Source organism: Sinocyclocheilus grahami, unplaced genomic scaffold (genome assembly GCF_001515645.1).
Source record: "Sinocyclocheilus grahami isolate Dianchi unplaced genomic scaffold, SAMN03320097.WGS_v1.1 scaffold74.1, whole genome shotgun sequence".
NCBI lineage: Eukaryota > Metazoa > Chordata > Actinopteri > Cypriniformes > Cyprinidae > Sinocyclocheilus > Sinocyclocheilus grahami.
Window position 1 is genome coordinate 2913463 of NW_015505253.1, and position 16485 is coordinate 2929947.

At 33.7% G+C, this 16485-nt stretch overlaps 1 protein-coding gene across 1 annotated transcript in view; it reads left to right on the forward strand.

The window, feature by feature from the left end:
- The window catches only part of LOC107585794 (glutamate receptor ionotropic, kainate 1-like), a 33182-nt gene that overhangs the window by 1965 nt on the left and 14732 nt on the right, over positions 1-16485 (forward strand). Inside the window, exons 2-6 of the mRNA XM_016272941.1 lie at positions 12912-13079; positions 13507-13674; positions 13801-13802; positions 15360-15413; positions 16185-16358. Of these exons, the coding sequence (XP_016128427.1) occupies positions 12912-13079; positions 13507-13674; positions 13801-13802; positions 15360-15413; positions 16185-16358 (566 nt within the window). The remainder of the gene's footprint in view (positions 1-12911; positions 13080-13506; positions 13675-13800; positions 13803-15359; positions 15414-16184; positions 16359-16485) is intronic.

Below are 16485 nucleotides of genomic sequence, written 5' to 3' on the forward strand. Positions count from 1 at the left end.
GATGAATAGAAAGTTCAGAAGAACAGCATTTATCTGAAATAGAAATCTTTTGTAACATTATAAATGTCTTTATCATCACTTTTGATCAATTTAAAACATCCTTGCTAAATGAAAGTAATAATTTCTATAATATACATTTTAAAAAGAGCTTTTGAATGGTATAGTGTATAATGTTACAAAAGCTTTTTATTTCAGATAAATGCTGATCTTTGGATCTTTCTATTCATCAAAGAATCCTGAAAAAATGTACTCGACTGTTTTAAATATTGATAATCAGCAAATCAGCATATTAAAATGATTGCTGAAGGATCATGTGACACTGAAGACTGGAGTAGGCCTAATGATGCTGAAAATGTAGCTTTGATCACATGAATAAATTACATTTTAAAATATATTCAAATAGAAAGCAGTTATTTTAAATAGTAAAAATATTTCAAAATGTTACTGCTTTTGGTGCATTTTGGATCAAATAAATGCAGGCTTGGTGAGCAGAAGATAATTCTTTAAGAAACATTAAAAATCTTGCAGTTCAAAAACCTTTGACTGGTAGTGTAGGCTGATTATTCTTATAGATTGAAACGTGCATTAACCAGGATAACGAGTATGAAACATGCTCCGAGTTGCTTCAGAAAACAAGTCAAGTCAAGTCACCTTTATTTATATAGCGCTTTTAACAATACAGATTGTGACAAAGCAACTGAACAGCATTAATTAGGAAAATAGTGTCAATAATGCAAAATGACAATAGTAAACACATTTTTCAGTTAAAGACAGTTCATCATTGAATTCAGTGAAAACAAAAAAAATAGAGTAACAACAAAAGCATGTTGCTGGAAATGGGTTTATTATTGAAAATGCAAACTGCTTGTCTGCCAGCAGGAGGCGCTGTGAGAGCGGCAGAACTAACGGTTTCTCCAGTAACGGCTGTAAACAAAGTAGCTCCGCTCATGAACGCCACTTTATCAGATAAAAATGCCATCTAAACTATTCTGAAGACATTCGGTTCCTTTCAGAGATACATTCATATAAAACACCCGCGACAGGTTTTGATTTTGAAACGTGCAGTGCTCATGTTTATTCAATGAAGTCAAACGCCACGAATAATCGAAATATCGGAAATGTGTTTAAAAATCATATCACCTTTATTGAAAAAAATTATATCGCGATACATATTGATATTGAATTATTGTCCAGCCCTATGTTGAACATGAAAGAAGATATTTTGAAAAATGACGGTATCCCAACAGTTGATGAGCACCATTGACTTCCATAGTAGGAAAATAGTGTCAATGGTGCTCGTCAACTGTTGGGATACCGACATTTTTCAAAATAACTTCTTTCGTGTTCAACAGAAGAAAGAAACTCATACAGGTTTGGAACAAGTGGAGGGTGAGTTAATGACCACAGAATTTTCATTCTCCTTTAATAACAGCTGTGTGCTTTTATCTGTGAATTTACAAGATGCATTTTGTTGTTGTTGTGGTTTATTTTGTCTTGTTCAGTGGCTTCGAACTCTTAAAATGAGTCTGAATGTTACTGCGTTAGATAACAAGCCAGAAATCAACTTCTTTAGGTTTTGTTGCTAAGTGTCACATGCCTGAAATATGCTCACTTCTGTTCGATAAAAGTATAATTTTGGAGAAGTAGTTGGACACTTAGTCACTTAAAAATGTCTGGATGTCATTTTATTAGATTAAATATCAAAAAAAGTTACATTTATTTTAAAGATGTAGGCTAGCACAAGTGCATTTCGCAAGCAGAAAAGAAGTAATCTGTCAAATTAATTGTCTTTGTAAATAAAACAAAGATTATTGGAGTATGTTTTAGAAGAAAATACTATTTCAGTCTTTCTGCTTAAAAATGTCATTAGATGTAATGTGTTGTTGTCGTTTCTTTGTAATAATTTGTGAAATTTACTAGCAGTTTATGAGTGAAGATTAAAAAAGCAAATCATATACCAAATGTTTTTTTTAGTATATTTTTAATAAAACAATGGCTATAACGACACCTGTGTGAATATGAAAAGAACTGACTTGATAAATCCACTTAAAATCATCAAGGCACCAGTTGATTAACAGTAACATTGATGAAGAAGATTTTGGTTCATTTTCTGCAGATGCAATTTAATATTTTCTTATCAAATGTAATGACATTCAGACATTTGGTGCAACTTGAGTTAGTTTTTCTTGACAAAACTTTGAAGCCTGAATTAATTTTGGTGCCTTTTGGTTAACTTTTGGATTGCATTTGGCTTTTCTTATTAGAACTTCTTATTTTTTTTAACAATCTTTTGTTATGTAAAGCATGTGGTTGGCGCTGGTGAGTGCACTCTTGTTGGATAGTAAACTAGATTTATCTACTTGGAATCATAGTCGAGTCTTATGATCACATTGGCCCAATTTGAACTTGGCCACCAATCCTATCTATATAACAGAATATCATTCAACCTGAGTTCTCAACGTAAGTCATTAGTTTGTGTTTGCATTTGAAAATGGTTTTGCATTGATGTCTAGTCCTTCTAATCTTGATTTGTCAGTCTTGAGGTCTTTTGAGATAAAGCATGGACAGATATACTGAAATGCAGAGGTCAAACTTCTGTTAACAGTTTCTTATGATCTGTCGTGGGTTTATTGAGGTTTCTAAATTAATGCACTACAGCCATGAATGTCATAAGTTTGGTGATGCTGCATAACTCATGTAAAGATTGTGTGGTATTAAATAACAGTTAGAATGATTGGTATCAGAAGCGGTTAATAATTCTCTTTGAGGTCTTTTCATAATGTTCTGTGTGTGTTTAATCCGCCTGTATAATTTCTCCTGGTTTGAGGTCGAATCTAATCTTTGTTCCTCTGCAAACCTTTAATCTGCTCCATATGGCTGATGTTTCAATTAGTCCTCTCAGCTTTTGCTGGGCTAGAAACCCAGTAGCTGGGTGATACTGGAAAATCGTCCCCGTTAAGCATGTTAAACGAGCTGTGCTAATCTGCTTTCTGCTCAGAGACCCTCAGAGTGAGGACTGATGCCCGGCATCCAGAAAAACCCTTCACAACACTGCGAGGATGCATGAGCTTAGCAGTTTGATTGAGAAATATGTAGAGTATTAACAGTTTGGTAATGAGATGCTGTCTACAGTTTATGGTGTGAAAAGATGAATTTTATGAATCAGAATGTTTTACATTTTATTTAAACAGACTAGTTTCGGAAGCTAGAAAAGAGATGACCAGGTCACATTTCACCTTAAAATCAAAACACTCAAAATCAATTATTTATTTCCTTAATGATTTTAATTGTTTTGTTTCAATTGTTTTATATGAAAATATTTTATTTTATTTATATATATTCAAAATATATTATTTAAAAATTATTTTATAATAATAAATATCATATCAATCTATATATGCACATATATATTATACATTAACAAAAATAAAATAAATGTGTTTATATAGTATACAGTGGCATGCGAAAGTTTGGGAACCCCTTGCAGAATATGTGAATAATTTTAACAAAATAAGAGAGATCATACAAAATGCATGTTATTTTTTATTTAGTACTGTCCTGAGTAAGGTATTTGACATAAAAGATGTTTACATTTAGTCCACAAGAAAAAAAAATAGCTGAAATTATAAAAATAACCCCATTCAAAAGTTTGGGAGCCCTTGGTTCTTAATACTGTGTGTGGTTACCTGGATGATCTATGACTGTTTTCTGTTTTGTGATGGTTGTTCATGAGTCCCTTGTTTGTTCTGAACAGTTAAACTGAGCTCTGTGTCTTGCAGATTCTTCAGTTTTCCAGCGTGTGGTTACCTGGATGATCCACGACTGTTTTTTTGTTTTGTGATGGTTGTTCATGAGTCCCTTGTTTGTTCTGAACAGTTAAACTGAGCTCTGTGTCTTGCAGATTCTTCAGTTTTCCAGCATCTTTTGCATATTTGAACCCTTTCCAGCAGTGACTGTACGATTTTGAGATCCATCTTTTCACACTGAGGACAATTGAGGGACTCAAACACAACTATTAAAAAAGGTTCAAACATTCACTGGTGCTCCAGAAGGAAACACGGTGCATTAAGAGCCTTTTGAACAGGATGAGAATGCCCAAATTTTTCCTATTTTGTTGAAATATCTTTTTTTTCCATTTAGTACAGCCCTTCGGAAGCAACAGAAGATACTTGCATGTTTCCCGGAAGACAAATTAAGTACAATTTACCTTGATCTTCAAATTCAAAAAGTTTTCACCCCCTGGCTCTTAATGCATCATGTTTCCTTCTGGAGCATCAGTGAATGTTTGAACCTTTTTTAATAGTTGTGTTTGAGTCCCTCAATTGTCCTCAGTGTGAAAAGATGGATCTCAAAATCGTACAGTCACTGCTGGAAAGGGTTCAAATATGCAAAAGATGCTGGAAAACGGAAGAATCTGCAGGATATGGAGGATTTTTCTGAGGAACAGAGCTCAGTTTAACTGTTCAGAACAAACAAGGGACTCATGAACAACCATCACAAAACAGAAAACAGTCGAAGATCATCCAGGTAACCACACACAGAATTAAGAACCAAGAGTTTTTTTTATAATTTCAGCTATTTTTTTTCACATCTTTTATGTAAAATATCTTACTCAGGACAGTACTAAATAAAAAATAACATGCATTTTGTATGATCTCTCTTATTTTGTTAAAATTATTCACATATTCACAGATTCTGCAAGGGATTCCCAAACTTTCGCATGCCACTGTATATTATACTTTATACATTTATTTGTATTATTATAATAACTATTTGGGGGGTTAAATGGGTTTATACATAATTTTTTTAAATTATGTTTTTTAATAATAATAAATATAAAATATTATATTGTGTGTATGTCATGAAAATTATGTCGAAAATGCAAAATGCCCCCTTTTATGGTCTTAAAATATAGGCGCCATTTCCTTTATGCAAAATATAATTACTTATTTACTTACACTTGACATGTTCTTGACAGAATGTATTTTTTGTGAGATTCAGTTGCTGTTATTTTATTTCACTCAAAACAATGATTGTTTTTTAATAAGATATTTTTTTATATATATATATATATAATGAGTATAAGCATAAAAAAACAATCATTTTATTGGCCAGTTCTAGAGTGATCATGTACCCAGAACAGAGACATCTCAGTCTCATACTCATTAAACACACACACACACACACACACACACACACACACACACACACACACACACACACACTCACACTCACACACACTGGCTGTATTCCAGTGATGTGGGATAGTGAGATGTTGAATGAATGGAGGAAACAACTCCATCTTTGTCCTCAGATCCTTTAGCGGTTCACTCACATCGCAGTGAGCTCCATCTCTCCGACACAACTCTCACAGCAACAGCTCTCCATCGTTGCTGTTATTTTATTTCACTCAAAACAATGATTGTTTTTTAATAAGATATTTTTTTATATATATATATATATAATGAGTATAAGCATAAAAAAACAATCATTTTATTGGCCAGTTCTAGAGTGATCATGTACCCAGAACAGAGACATCTCAGTCTCATACTCATTAAACACACACACACACACACACACACACACACACACACACACACACACACACACACACACACACACTCACACTCACACACACTGGCTGTATTCCAGTGATGTGGGATAGTGGGATGTCGAATGAATGGAGGAAACAACTGCATCTTTGTCCTCAGATCCTTTAGCGGTTCACTCACATCGCAGTGAGCTCCATCTCTCCGACACAACTCTCACAGCAACAGCTCTCCATCACTTTAACTGGCACAGTGTCACGATTATGTGACACAGATTTGAGGACAATCAGGATGGGTTTCGCCACAATTTTGCTTCTTAGGATATTTGATTCAAAATGTATTAGTTAAAACCTACCCTGACGGTCAAAAGGGTTTTTCAAGGGTTCCTTTTTTTATGTTTTAGGCTAATAGAAGTCTCTTACGCTCACCAAGGCTGCATTTACTAATTCAAAATACAATAAAAACAGTAATATTGTGACATAATATTACAATTTAAAATAACTGTTTTCTACTTGAATATATTGTAAAATGTAATTTATTTCTGTGATCATAACTGAATTTTCAGCATCATTACTCCAGTCTTCAGTGCCACATGATCTTTCAGAAATCATCCTGATATGCTGATTTGCTGCTCAATTATTGCCAAATAGTATGGGTGCTCAGTTATTAATTTATTATTATATTATTATCAGTGTTGAAGGCAGTTGTGCTGCTTAATATTTTTGTGGAAACTGATACATTTTATTTTTTAGGATTATTTGATGAATTTTGAAAAGAGATGCATTTATTTGAAATAGATGTAACATTATAAATGTCTTAATTGCCACTTTTGTTCAATTTATTGCATCTTTACTGAATAAAAGTATTAATTTATTTTCTCTCTCTGGTAGTGTATCACAGTTTCCACAAAAATATGAAGCAGCACAACTGTTGTCAACAGTGATAATAATCAGAAATGTTTCTTGAGCAGCAAATCAGCATATTAGAATGATTTCTGAAGATCATGTGACACTGAAGACTGGAGTAATGATGCTGAAAATTCAGCTTTGATCACAGAAATAAATTACATTTTAAAATATATTCAAATAGAAAGCAGTTATTTTAAATTGCAATATTTCACATTATTACCATTTTTACTGTATTTTTTTTCAAATAAATAGGGCCTTGTGCGTTCAAAAACATTAAAAATCTTAATCATTCCAAACTTTTGACAGGTAGGTGGCGCTAATGGGTTTGAAGGACTGATATTGCTATCAGTACTGTTCCATTTTCGAAGATGCATTCACATAATTTGTAATACGAGATTTCTAATTTGTAAAATGGAGCTTTAAGTAGAATATTGCATGTGTTTTGTTGGTCTTAATGGAGTTTGTCAAGTCAGTGAAATACTGCTTTGTTTCGAGACAAACAAAGGTCTTCCATGTGACACGCAAACATTACAAACCCAGAGCCTGAAATCAATTCATTCCGATTTATTCCGCTTCACGGCGAATTGTGCAATTTGTCAAAGTCACACTTTTGATTGAGGCCTTCAGTTGTTTAGCGTTTCATCACCCAAAAACCCCTGCAATGATGTCTGAGCTACACGTCTGCCGATGAGGTGCAAACCGGTTGTGAACTTCATGCACGATGATGATTTGAGCGTTTGAGGTTCATCAAGTTCTCTGAAATTGAGCCCAGTTGTTTCTCAAATTCTAATTTGCATGCTGGTCTGTGATTGGATGATTGTATAATAGGGCAACAGGTCAGCCCATCATATAATTTCTCTCGGCACGAAGCTCAGTGTTTTGAATGATAAAAACTCTATTCAGGTTCATATGCGTCTGCTCTCTGAACTTAAAAACAGAAACTGCTGTAATCTGAACATCGGTTTCCACCGAAGCAGGTCAGAATAGTGGAATGCTTCTCTAATGAAAAGCAGTCCTCATTCGTGCTGCTACATCTCTGCTGGAAGTCACATGAAGGTGAGGATGTTGGAGGAATCTGGCATGTTCAATGTTTCTTGCTTGGCTGCTCAGCCTTATTTTCATCAGAGCTGTGATTTGCTCCCACAATGCATTGCTGCTTTTGAGGTGATATTTGCCCTATATGCAAATGTCAGATTAGGATTTGAATAAGATCCTTGAGATGACCTCCATCTGGTATTTGTAAATAAACTAGAGCCACACATGAAAGGAGAGTTTGAGAAAGGAAAGATGAATGAAAAATAAAGCAATGAATTAAATGTAATTCAAATCAAACTAAATGTAATTCAAACTGAATTTAATTGAGCAGATTTCAAGTGATTACAAAGGTGTTTCAGCTTAACATATAAAATACCGTTTTGAGTTTTTTTACCAAATATAAAGAATGAACAGGAGAGTTATAGAAATATTACAAAATGAAACTGAAAAATAAAATGTAATTAAAACAAATTATTATAAAATAATTAAATGTAATTAAAAATAAATGTTATTGAAATGTAATTACATTTAATTTAACATTTAATTTAATTTCAGGTTTGAGGATTAATATAGGAAAAAAAATATTTGTAACAAATACCAGTACAATAACCAGGTATTTAAGTTTATCATAAATAAATACAATTTCTTTTATTCGCATGCATATTAACTAACTGAATACAGTTACCCAAATTCTAACCACAATCTTTTTCACAATGAAAAAAATTATGCTGATTGTAAGAAATCTGAATAAATGCATTTTGAAAATATGATTATTTAAATAAAATTGAATAAATGCAAGTAGTTAATAATAAACAATGGCATGATTTTTTTTTTTGAGTGCAAAAATCTTACCTGTTTCATTAAAAGTATGAATGACTGACAAAAATAAGCATCACATTAAGTTTATTAGTTTGTTAAAACTGTGTGATCCAAATGGATGGGCATTTTTGATGCAATTCAAATACATAAATCTTAAATTTAAGCTTAGTTAGTTCAGCTTGAGTTAGAACATGATATTTTGCTGCTGATGATTCCAGGTTGATTGACAGGTGTTTATTGGACCGGTGGGGTTTCTTGATTATTTGGGAGAGTCAGCAGGAAGCTCATGTTAACAGCGACTCCGTGCTGGTAAACCCAAACAGAGAGCTTTACATGGAGAGGCTTGAGGAAACTGGTCACTTTGAGCTACTTTACCAGCAGATTTGCTCTTCACTACAGTGTTAGGTAGTTCATCTCAAAATGGAGCATGCGGTGTGTTTACAGACGTGAATTAACATGTGCACAAGGTGACTTTGAGTTTGTGGAGCTTCTGCAGAGTAAATAAGCTGATAATGGTTTGAATTAGTGCTAGGCCGTTGACCTTTAAATTTAAAAGATAAACGAATGTCAACTTTAGGCTGCACTCATGGTTTCAGAATGCTGTGGATCCAGTACTGTAAAGTATAATGGTATACTTAAGTAGTGAATAAATACTACATTAACATATCATTGTATGTACAGTATGCTGTTTATATCAGCAAGGCAAAAAAGCAATTTTTCAAACGCCGTGTGAGGCATTGACCCTCCAGCCCTGCGAACCTTGACGATGCATTTGTTTCTGATGACATCAGGGACTTTACACACATCTGTGAAAACCAGGTGCCTTAACCAGTAACCTGGCAACAAGCAGATCAGGACCCCGTCAAGGTTGACTTCCTCGCTGCCTGAGAGAGAAACAGCTCTTATTTAAGCCGGAAATTGAAATGGCATTTAAAGGAATGAAAAAAGGAATGTTATTGTTGCAGAGCTGCTCTGCATTAATATTCTAATATAATCTGGTTGGTGAAGAATGAATGGGAGAGTTTGTGGTTGCTGTCCTTTTTTTTCTTTCTTCTAATAAGGGCTCATAGTTTATGTATTTCTCACCTTGTATCATATACTTTAAATGTTATATATTCAGCTTGAGCTAAATATCTGCCATGTACCATGGCTTTGTTCAAAAATGCAGTGAGCTTACTTGCTGTATACTGCCTAAAGTCTTCTAAGTCAGCATCCTAACTGAAACGGAACATCATAAGTGACTTATTTGGAACACCCTACATAGAGAGAAACTCTATATGTCATAAACTTCTCAGTTGATTTCAATAGAGATTGGCAGGTATTGAGGCAACTCTAATAAGAACAAAAAAATAAGAAAAGTCTATTTTTATTTTATATTAATATTAGTTATTAATAATAATATAAAATAAATAATTTCTTCTTCTTGATATATATTTTAAAGATATATTATTTATTTATTATTATTATTATATTTTTATTATTTATTTATTTATAAAAAATATTATTACATGTATTTTACTATGGAAAATTTTACTACGGAAACTTGTTTCCACCACAGGATAAAAAATATAAAAAAGTAAAAGGTGATTTTTTGTTTCAGAATTGCAAGAAGTAATTTTGTAATGTGAAAAAAAGTTGGAATTGTGAGATACAAAATAGCAATTACCTTTTGTATTTTTTTATTTGATTTATTTTTTTGTGTGAGATCTAAACTCAGAATTCAGAGAAAAAAATTGCAATATGTTATCTCAGAATTGTGAGAAAATTCTGAGATAACATATTGCAAAAAAATGTTTTTCTTTTATTCAGTGGCGGAAACAGGCTTCCATATTTTCCATATTTACTTTTTGGTATTGAGTGATGTCATTCCAATGCGTTGTTGGATTGGGTGTCTATATATTAGGTGATGCTGCCAAAACAAGGTATCTTATAAGGCAGTGTAATTTTGCTGTCTACCTTTTGGAACAACCTGTGATGCTTTAAAATGTTGTCTAGGTAGGCAGCTCACTAGATTTTGGAACAGAAGAGCATTGATAATAATGTTAGAACCATATTGTTTGAAATGCAAAGATGTTCAGCTATGTCTGTTTTTTTAATATGCTGAGAAAGATAATATGCATGCTTTTACAAGGCATTAATAGCTGTATAAACAAATACATACTGCAATTAGTTTATGCAGCATATCATAAGACAGAAAGCATCTTTAAAGCAAACATGGCAGCTGAACACAGACACAAGTGGAATGATGAAGCTGTCAAAACCGATGAAATGTATTTGAGCGGTTCTACAGGAATGATTTAAACATCTGAAGCTTTAGTACATATTTGATTTTCGTGCCCTTTCCACATAAGTGGTTCTGCTCAGAGAGCCGCAGTGAAATGTCATTACCTTGAGTTACCAACGAGAAAGTCTGTATTTTTATCCGTCCTGTGAGAATGAAATATTCCCACGGAACAGAGCAGCTCCGGTGCGGTGTGGTTTGCTAACCGTAATTAACCCTGGTGTTTATAGGGCTGGATTTGAGCATGTGGCGCCCACACAAGGCTCTCTCAGTGTGAGGATGAAAGGTGCCTCAACGTCGCTGGAAGAAAAAGGTCATTCACAATCAGAGCCCAGAGGGGAGGCCTTGCCCTCTTGTTCTTTACCCCTCCTCTCTTACAACATCAATCACAATCTCTCCAAAAATCCGGTTGAAATTGTTTTTCAACAGGCGCTCGTAGCCAATCGCTGATTGTTCCAGTGTTGTCATTTATAAAAAAGGCGACTGAAAGAATGATGTGCTGATTTGATGTAATTTGTAGGGAACAAGAAAGGGGAACTTTCTGTGTGTGTACTGTGTGTGTGTATATGTGCATGTTTATGTGGTTTATGAGGACACAAATTTGTATAATAACATGGGTATGACATAGGTATTACAACGAGAAGGTGATTTATGAGGACATTTTCAGTGTCCCCGTAATTCAAAAGGCTTATAAATAATTCAGAATGAGTTTTTTTGAAAATCAAAAAATGCAGAAAGTTTCCTGTAAGGGGTAGGTTTAGGGGTAGGGATGGTGTAGGGCAATAGAATATACGGTTTGTACAGTATAAAAACCATTATGCCTATGGAGAGTCCCCATAAACCATAAAAACAAACCTGTGTGTGTGTGTATATATATATATATATATACAGTATATATTCCAAAGGGTTTTAGAATATGTACATCAGTGTATATATAACAATATATATATTAGGTCAAATTTATTGTCACATAGGCACATTTATTTTTTGTGTCTTTATCAGCAGGTTACATTTTTATTTAAAATAATGTGAGCAGATGCACATTAACAGAATATTTGTTTTAGTTCATAAGATTAAGGACTGTAATTATACAACCTTTAATTCATTTTACTCCGTTTGAGGAATGGAAATATTGAACATGTTTGTTTTCATTTGAGCGCAGAGTGAGAAATGCTGATCAGTTTGCGTTATCATCAAACGTCTGTAACTACATGAACTGTAATCAACAGTACTTGTGTGTTTTGCATTTCTCATCCCACTAAATGTGTTTTCTCACATTTTGACTAATAATTTGAATATCTTGTGTTCATGTGCAGATATGCGTGCCTGCTCTGCAGTAAAGCAGATTTTGTATGATTAATTTGTTTTGTCACATTTTGGCTGTAGTTGTCATGTAGATTAAAGGTCATTTAAGGATTAGAGACGTCATGACTGAAAATCCATGAACTGTTTTGTGCTGCCGCAGCTTGAGCAAACAACAGCAACATTCACTCCGACTGTGACACTGCGAACATAGCCTGTGTCTTAGGGTAATAAGTGTTTAAATTGCAGCATCATTACACGTAAGGGTCAGACATGTTAATAGAGGACTTTTTTCATTTTCTTATTTGTTTCTATTGTAACTTCAAAGCACATTTTAGGAGAAACATCTTTTCTTGAAAAAAGCATGACTGAAAATTCAGAGAAAGTCTCTTGAGCTGCGGTTGACATGCATTAAAAGTATAGAGCTATTTGCGTCATTGTTCAGATCTCAAAAGTCCATTTAATGTCTTTGTAATCTAGGAGAAATGTAAGATTCTAAAGAGAATTCTGTTCCTATGAATTACCAAAGCAGAACTTTGCATTTTTTCAGTGCTAAAAGGCTTACTAAAAAGTGTAAACTCTCGCAATACTGATTTATAAACTTTCAGCTCAGACTTTGTTTTCTTCAGAATGCTGAATTTACATTTACTTGCAATTGATGATTTGCGATTTCGAGACGCATTTCTGAGGAAAAGAGTTTGAATTGAAAGTTTATAAATCAGTGTTGCGAGATAAACTTTCAATTGTTTATATCTCGCAATTTTGACTTTTTCACACAATTCTGAGTTTAGATTTTTCAATTAAAACTTGCAAGAGATGAGCTCACAATTTTGCAAAAAAAATCTGAATTTTGAATATATAACTATAACTTTAAGATCGAGATTTATAATTGCGAGATTTAGATTTCTGAGTAAAAAAAGTCTGAATTGTGAGATATAAACTAACTGTTTATATCTAACTGTTTGACCAAATAACCTCTGTGACTTAGTTTTTAACTTCCTTTTTCTGTCTGTGCAGGTGGGATTTTCGAGACACTTGAGAATGAACCGATTAGCGTGGAAGAACTTGCCTTCAAATTCGCTGTAACCAACATTAACAGAAACAGAACTTTAATGCCCAACACCACCCTCACCTATGACATCCAGAGAATCAACCTGTTCGACAGCTTCGAGGCGTCCAGACGAGGTTTGATTCTTACATGTACACACTGGCAGACCCTTTTATCCATTACATGCACAGATCAGTTCATGCATTCCGTGGGGATCGAACCCATGATTTTGGCATTGCTGGTGCCTCGCTTTACCATTTAAGCTGCAGGTAGGATAGCAAAAAGAGCTCAGTACCAAAACTTACATTATTAAATACACTGTAAAAAAATATTTTTAGAAGTTGTAACTAAAACAAATATTATTGCAATATGTTTTACAAGGAAATACTATTTTTAGTTTTTCTGTTTTAAAATGTAATGTTTAATTGAATGTGAATTGCGAGATTTAGATTTCTGAGTAAAAAAAGTCTGAATTGTGAGATATAAACTAACTGTTTATATCTAACTGTTTGACCAAATAACCTCTGTGACTTAGTTTTTAACTTCCTTTTTCTGTCTGTGCAGGTGGGATTTTCGAGACACTTGAGAATGAACCGATTAGCGTGGAAGAACTTGCCTTCAAATTCGCTGTAACCAACATTAACAGAAACAGAACTTTAATGCCCAACACCACCCTCACCTATGACATCCAGAGAATCAACCTGTTCGACAGCTTCGAGGCGTCCAGACGAGGTTTGATTCTTACATGTACACACTGGCAGACCCTTTTATCCATTACATGCACAGATCAGTTCATGCATTCCTTGGGGATCGAACCCATGATTTTGGCATTGCTGGTTCCTCGCTTTACCATTTAAGCTGCAGGTAGGATAGCAAAAAAAGCTCAGTACCAAAACTTACATTATTAAATACACTGTAAAAAAATATTTTTAGAAGTTGTAACTAAAACAAATATTATTGGAATATGTTTTTCTGTGTTAAAATGTAATGTTTAATTGAATGTGTTGCATTTGATCTGAATTTGAAATTTTTGTGAAAAATGGTGCAGTAAATATTGACTTCGAGATCATATCCGGGATAATTTGACTTTTCTTCATTATTAAAAAGATTAGGGTATGATTAACTGTGTGTAATTTGTCAGGGCTGAAAAATATTAAAAACACCCCAAAACAGCAAGATTTCTGTTCGGAAATAGAAGATTTTTCCTGTTTAATTTCAGATGATGAATATTTGAATTAAAGCTGAAAATCAGCTTAAAATGTTATGTGCTAAATCTGAGTCAAAGCAGAACTTGATTAACTCATTTAACACTCTACACTACATATTGTGTATAAAACCATAATTATCAACCGTCCCGTGAGTGTCTGATGGTTGTTAGGATCTCAGTGCTTTATGAAAAATGTCCATAATTCACATTTCTGATCTGAATTTGAAATTTTTGTGAAAAATGGTGCAGTAAATATTGACTTCGAGATCATATCCGGGATAATTTGACTTTTCTTCATTATTAAAAAGATTAGGATATGATTAACTGTGTGTAATTTGTCAGGGCTGAAAAATATTAAAAACACCCCAAAACAGCAAGATTTCTGTTTGGAAATAGAAGATTTTTCCTGTTTAATTTCAGATGATGAATATTTGAATTAAAGCTGAAAATCAGCTTAAAATGTTATGTGCTAAATCTGAGTCAAAGCAGAACTTGATTAACTCATTTAACACTCTACACTACTGTAGTATATATGTTTTAAAGACGTCTCTTCTGCTTACCAAGGCTGCATTTATTTGATTCAAAATGCAGTAAAATCAGTAATATTGTGAAATATTATTAAAATAATATCTGTTTTCTGTTTGAATGCATTTTAAAATGTTTATTCCTGTGATCAAAGCTGAATTTTCAGCATTATTATTCCATTCAGAAATCATTCTAATATGGTGATTTATTATTATTATGAAAATGACAGGCCTCTCTCATCTTTTTAAGTGGGAGAACTTGCACAATTGGTGGCTGACTAAATACTTTTTTGCCCCACTGTATATATGTTTTAAAGACGTCTCTTCTGCTTACCAAGGCTGCATTTATTTGATTCAAAATGCAGTAAAATCAGTAATATTGTGAAATATTATTAAAATAATATAACTGTTTTCTGTTTGAATGCGTATGCTTTATTTCAGTGTTTTGATTTCAGGTCTCTAGATATTTAACGCATGCTTCCTGTTACAGTAGATCCTTTACTCAACCTAACATTGGGAATGAGGAAAAGAATAATCACAAATGATGTGAAAGGCAGTGAAAATTAAATCTGTGGGTTATTTGTTCATAATATGAGTGATGTAATATCTGTTTGAATGGAGGATGCTGGTGCAGATGGAGGTTTAACTTCTCTCTCTCTCTCTCTCTTTTTCTCTTTCTGCTGTAGCTCTTGTCTATGGGCATGATGACTGAATATTACCATTTCTTCTTTACCACTCTGGTGAGTTTCATATATGGATTCTTTGAGGTTTTTTTTGGTCTTGTCATTGTTTTGATTTGAAATTTTAACAAGGCTGGTTCTGCTGATGTGCAATTTGTTTTTAGTCAATAAAGTGGTGCAGGAATGACATATTTTTGTAGGCCAATCTGGAAATTCGCATCACTCCGGTTCCCTCAGCAAAAACCCAATATGATTTTTCATTGCCTTTTGGATTATTGCAGAAAATAAGCTCTAGGACCAACAAAAGTTTACGATTCTTACATGTTTTGTTTATCATGATAATCTTCACAACTATTATGAATCCTGAAGCCTAAATGCAACTGCCATAAGTAAAAAGCTAAATGTAGACTATAAACACCACGGTCACACATGGTTTCACAAAAAATTTGAATTGGTATATTTTGCAAGAGCGCAATTATAAACACAAAGAGGCTGTGAAAGTGACTATAGAATATATGAGTTTACCTTTCACAAGACAAATAAAATATTGTTTTGAAAAAAGTCCCAAGGTGGTATTTGCTGAGGTATTTTATGTCATAGAATAAAACTTGAAAATATCTTGAGCTAGTGTTCACCACAGACCTTATTTTAGGCATTTACCAGAATCTCATTGACTTTAGGATGTTAAAAGCATAACTCCTAAAATCTCGTTTCTGGGTTTAGGCCTACAAAAATAAGTAATCCTTACCGCGCTCTACAGCTAGAAACCAAGAAGCATTTTAAGAAAAGTAATCTATTGTTAAGCTTCATATATTGTATGATACACTTCAGGATCTGTTTGCACTGGACCTGGAGCCGTACCGATACAGTGGCGTGAACATGACGGGTTTCCGTCTGCTCAACATCGAAAACACTCATGTGGCGTCAGTGGTGGAGAAATGGTCCATGGAGCGACTGCAGGCTCCACCCAAACCCGAGACCGGCCTGCTGGACGGAATGATGACAGTCTGTCAACTCTCTCTCTATGTATTGTCTTAAAAATAAATGTTCCAAAGGGAGTTTTTACAGCGATGCCATAGAAGAACCATTTTTGGTTCCCCAAAGAACCTTCCAGTGAACAGTTCTTAAAAAA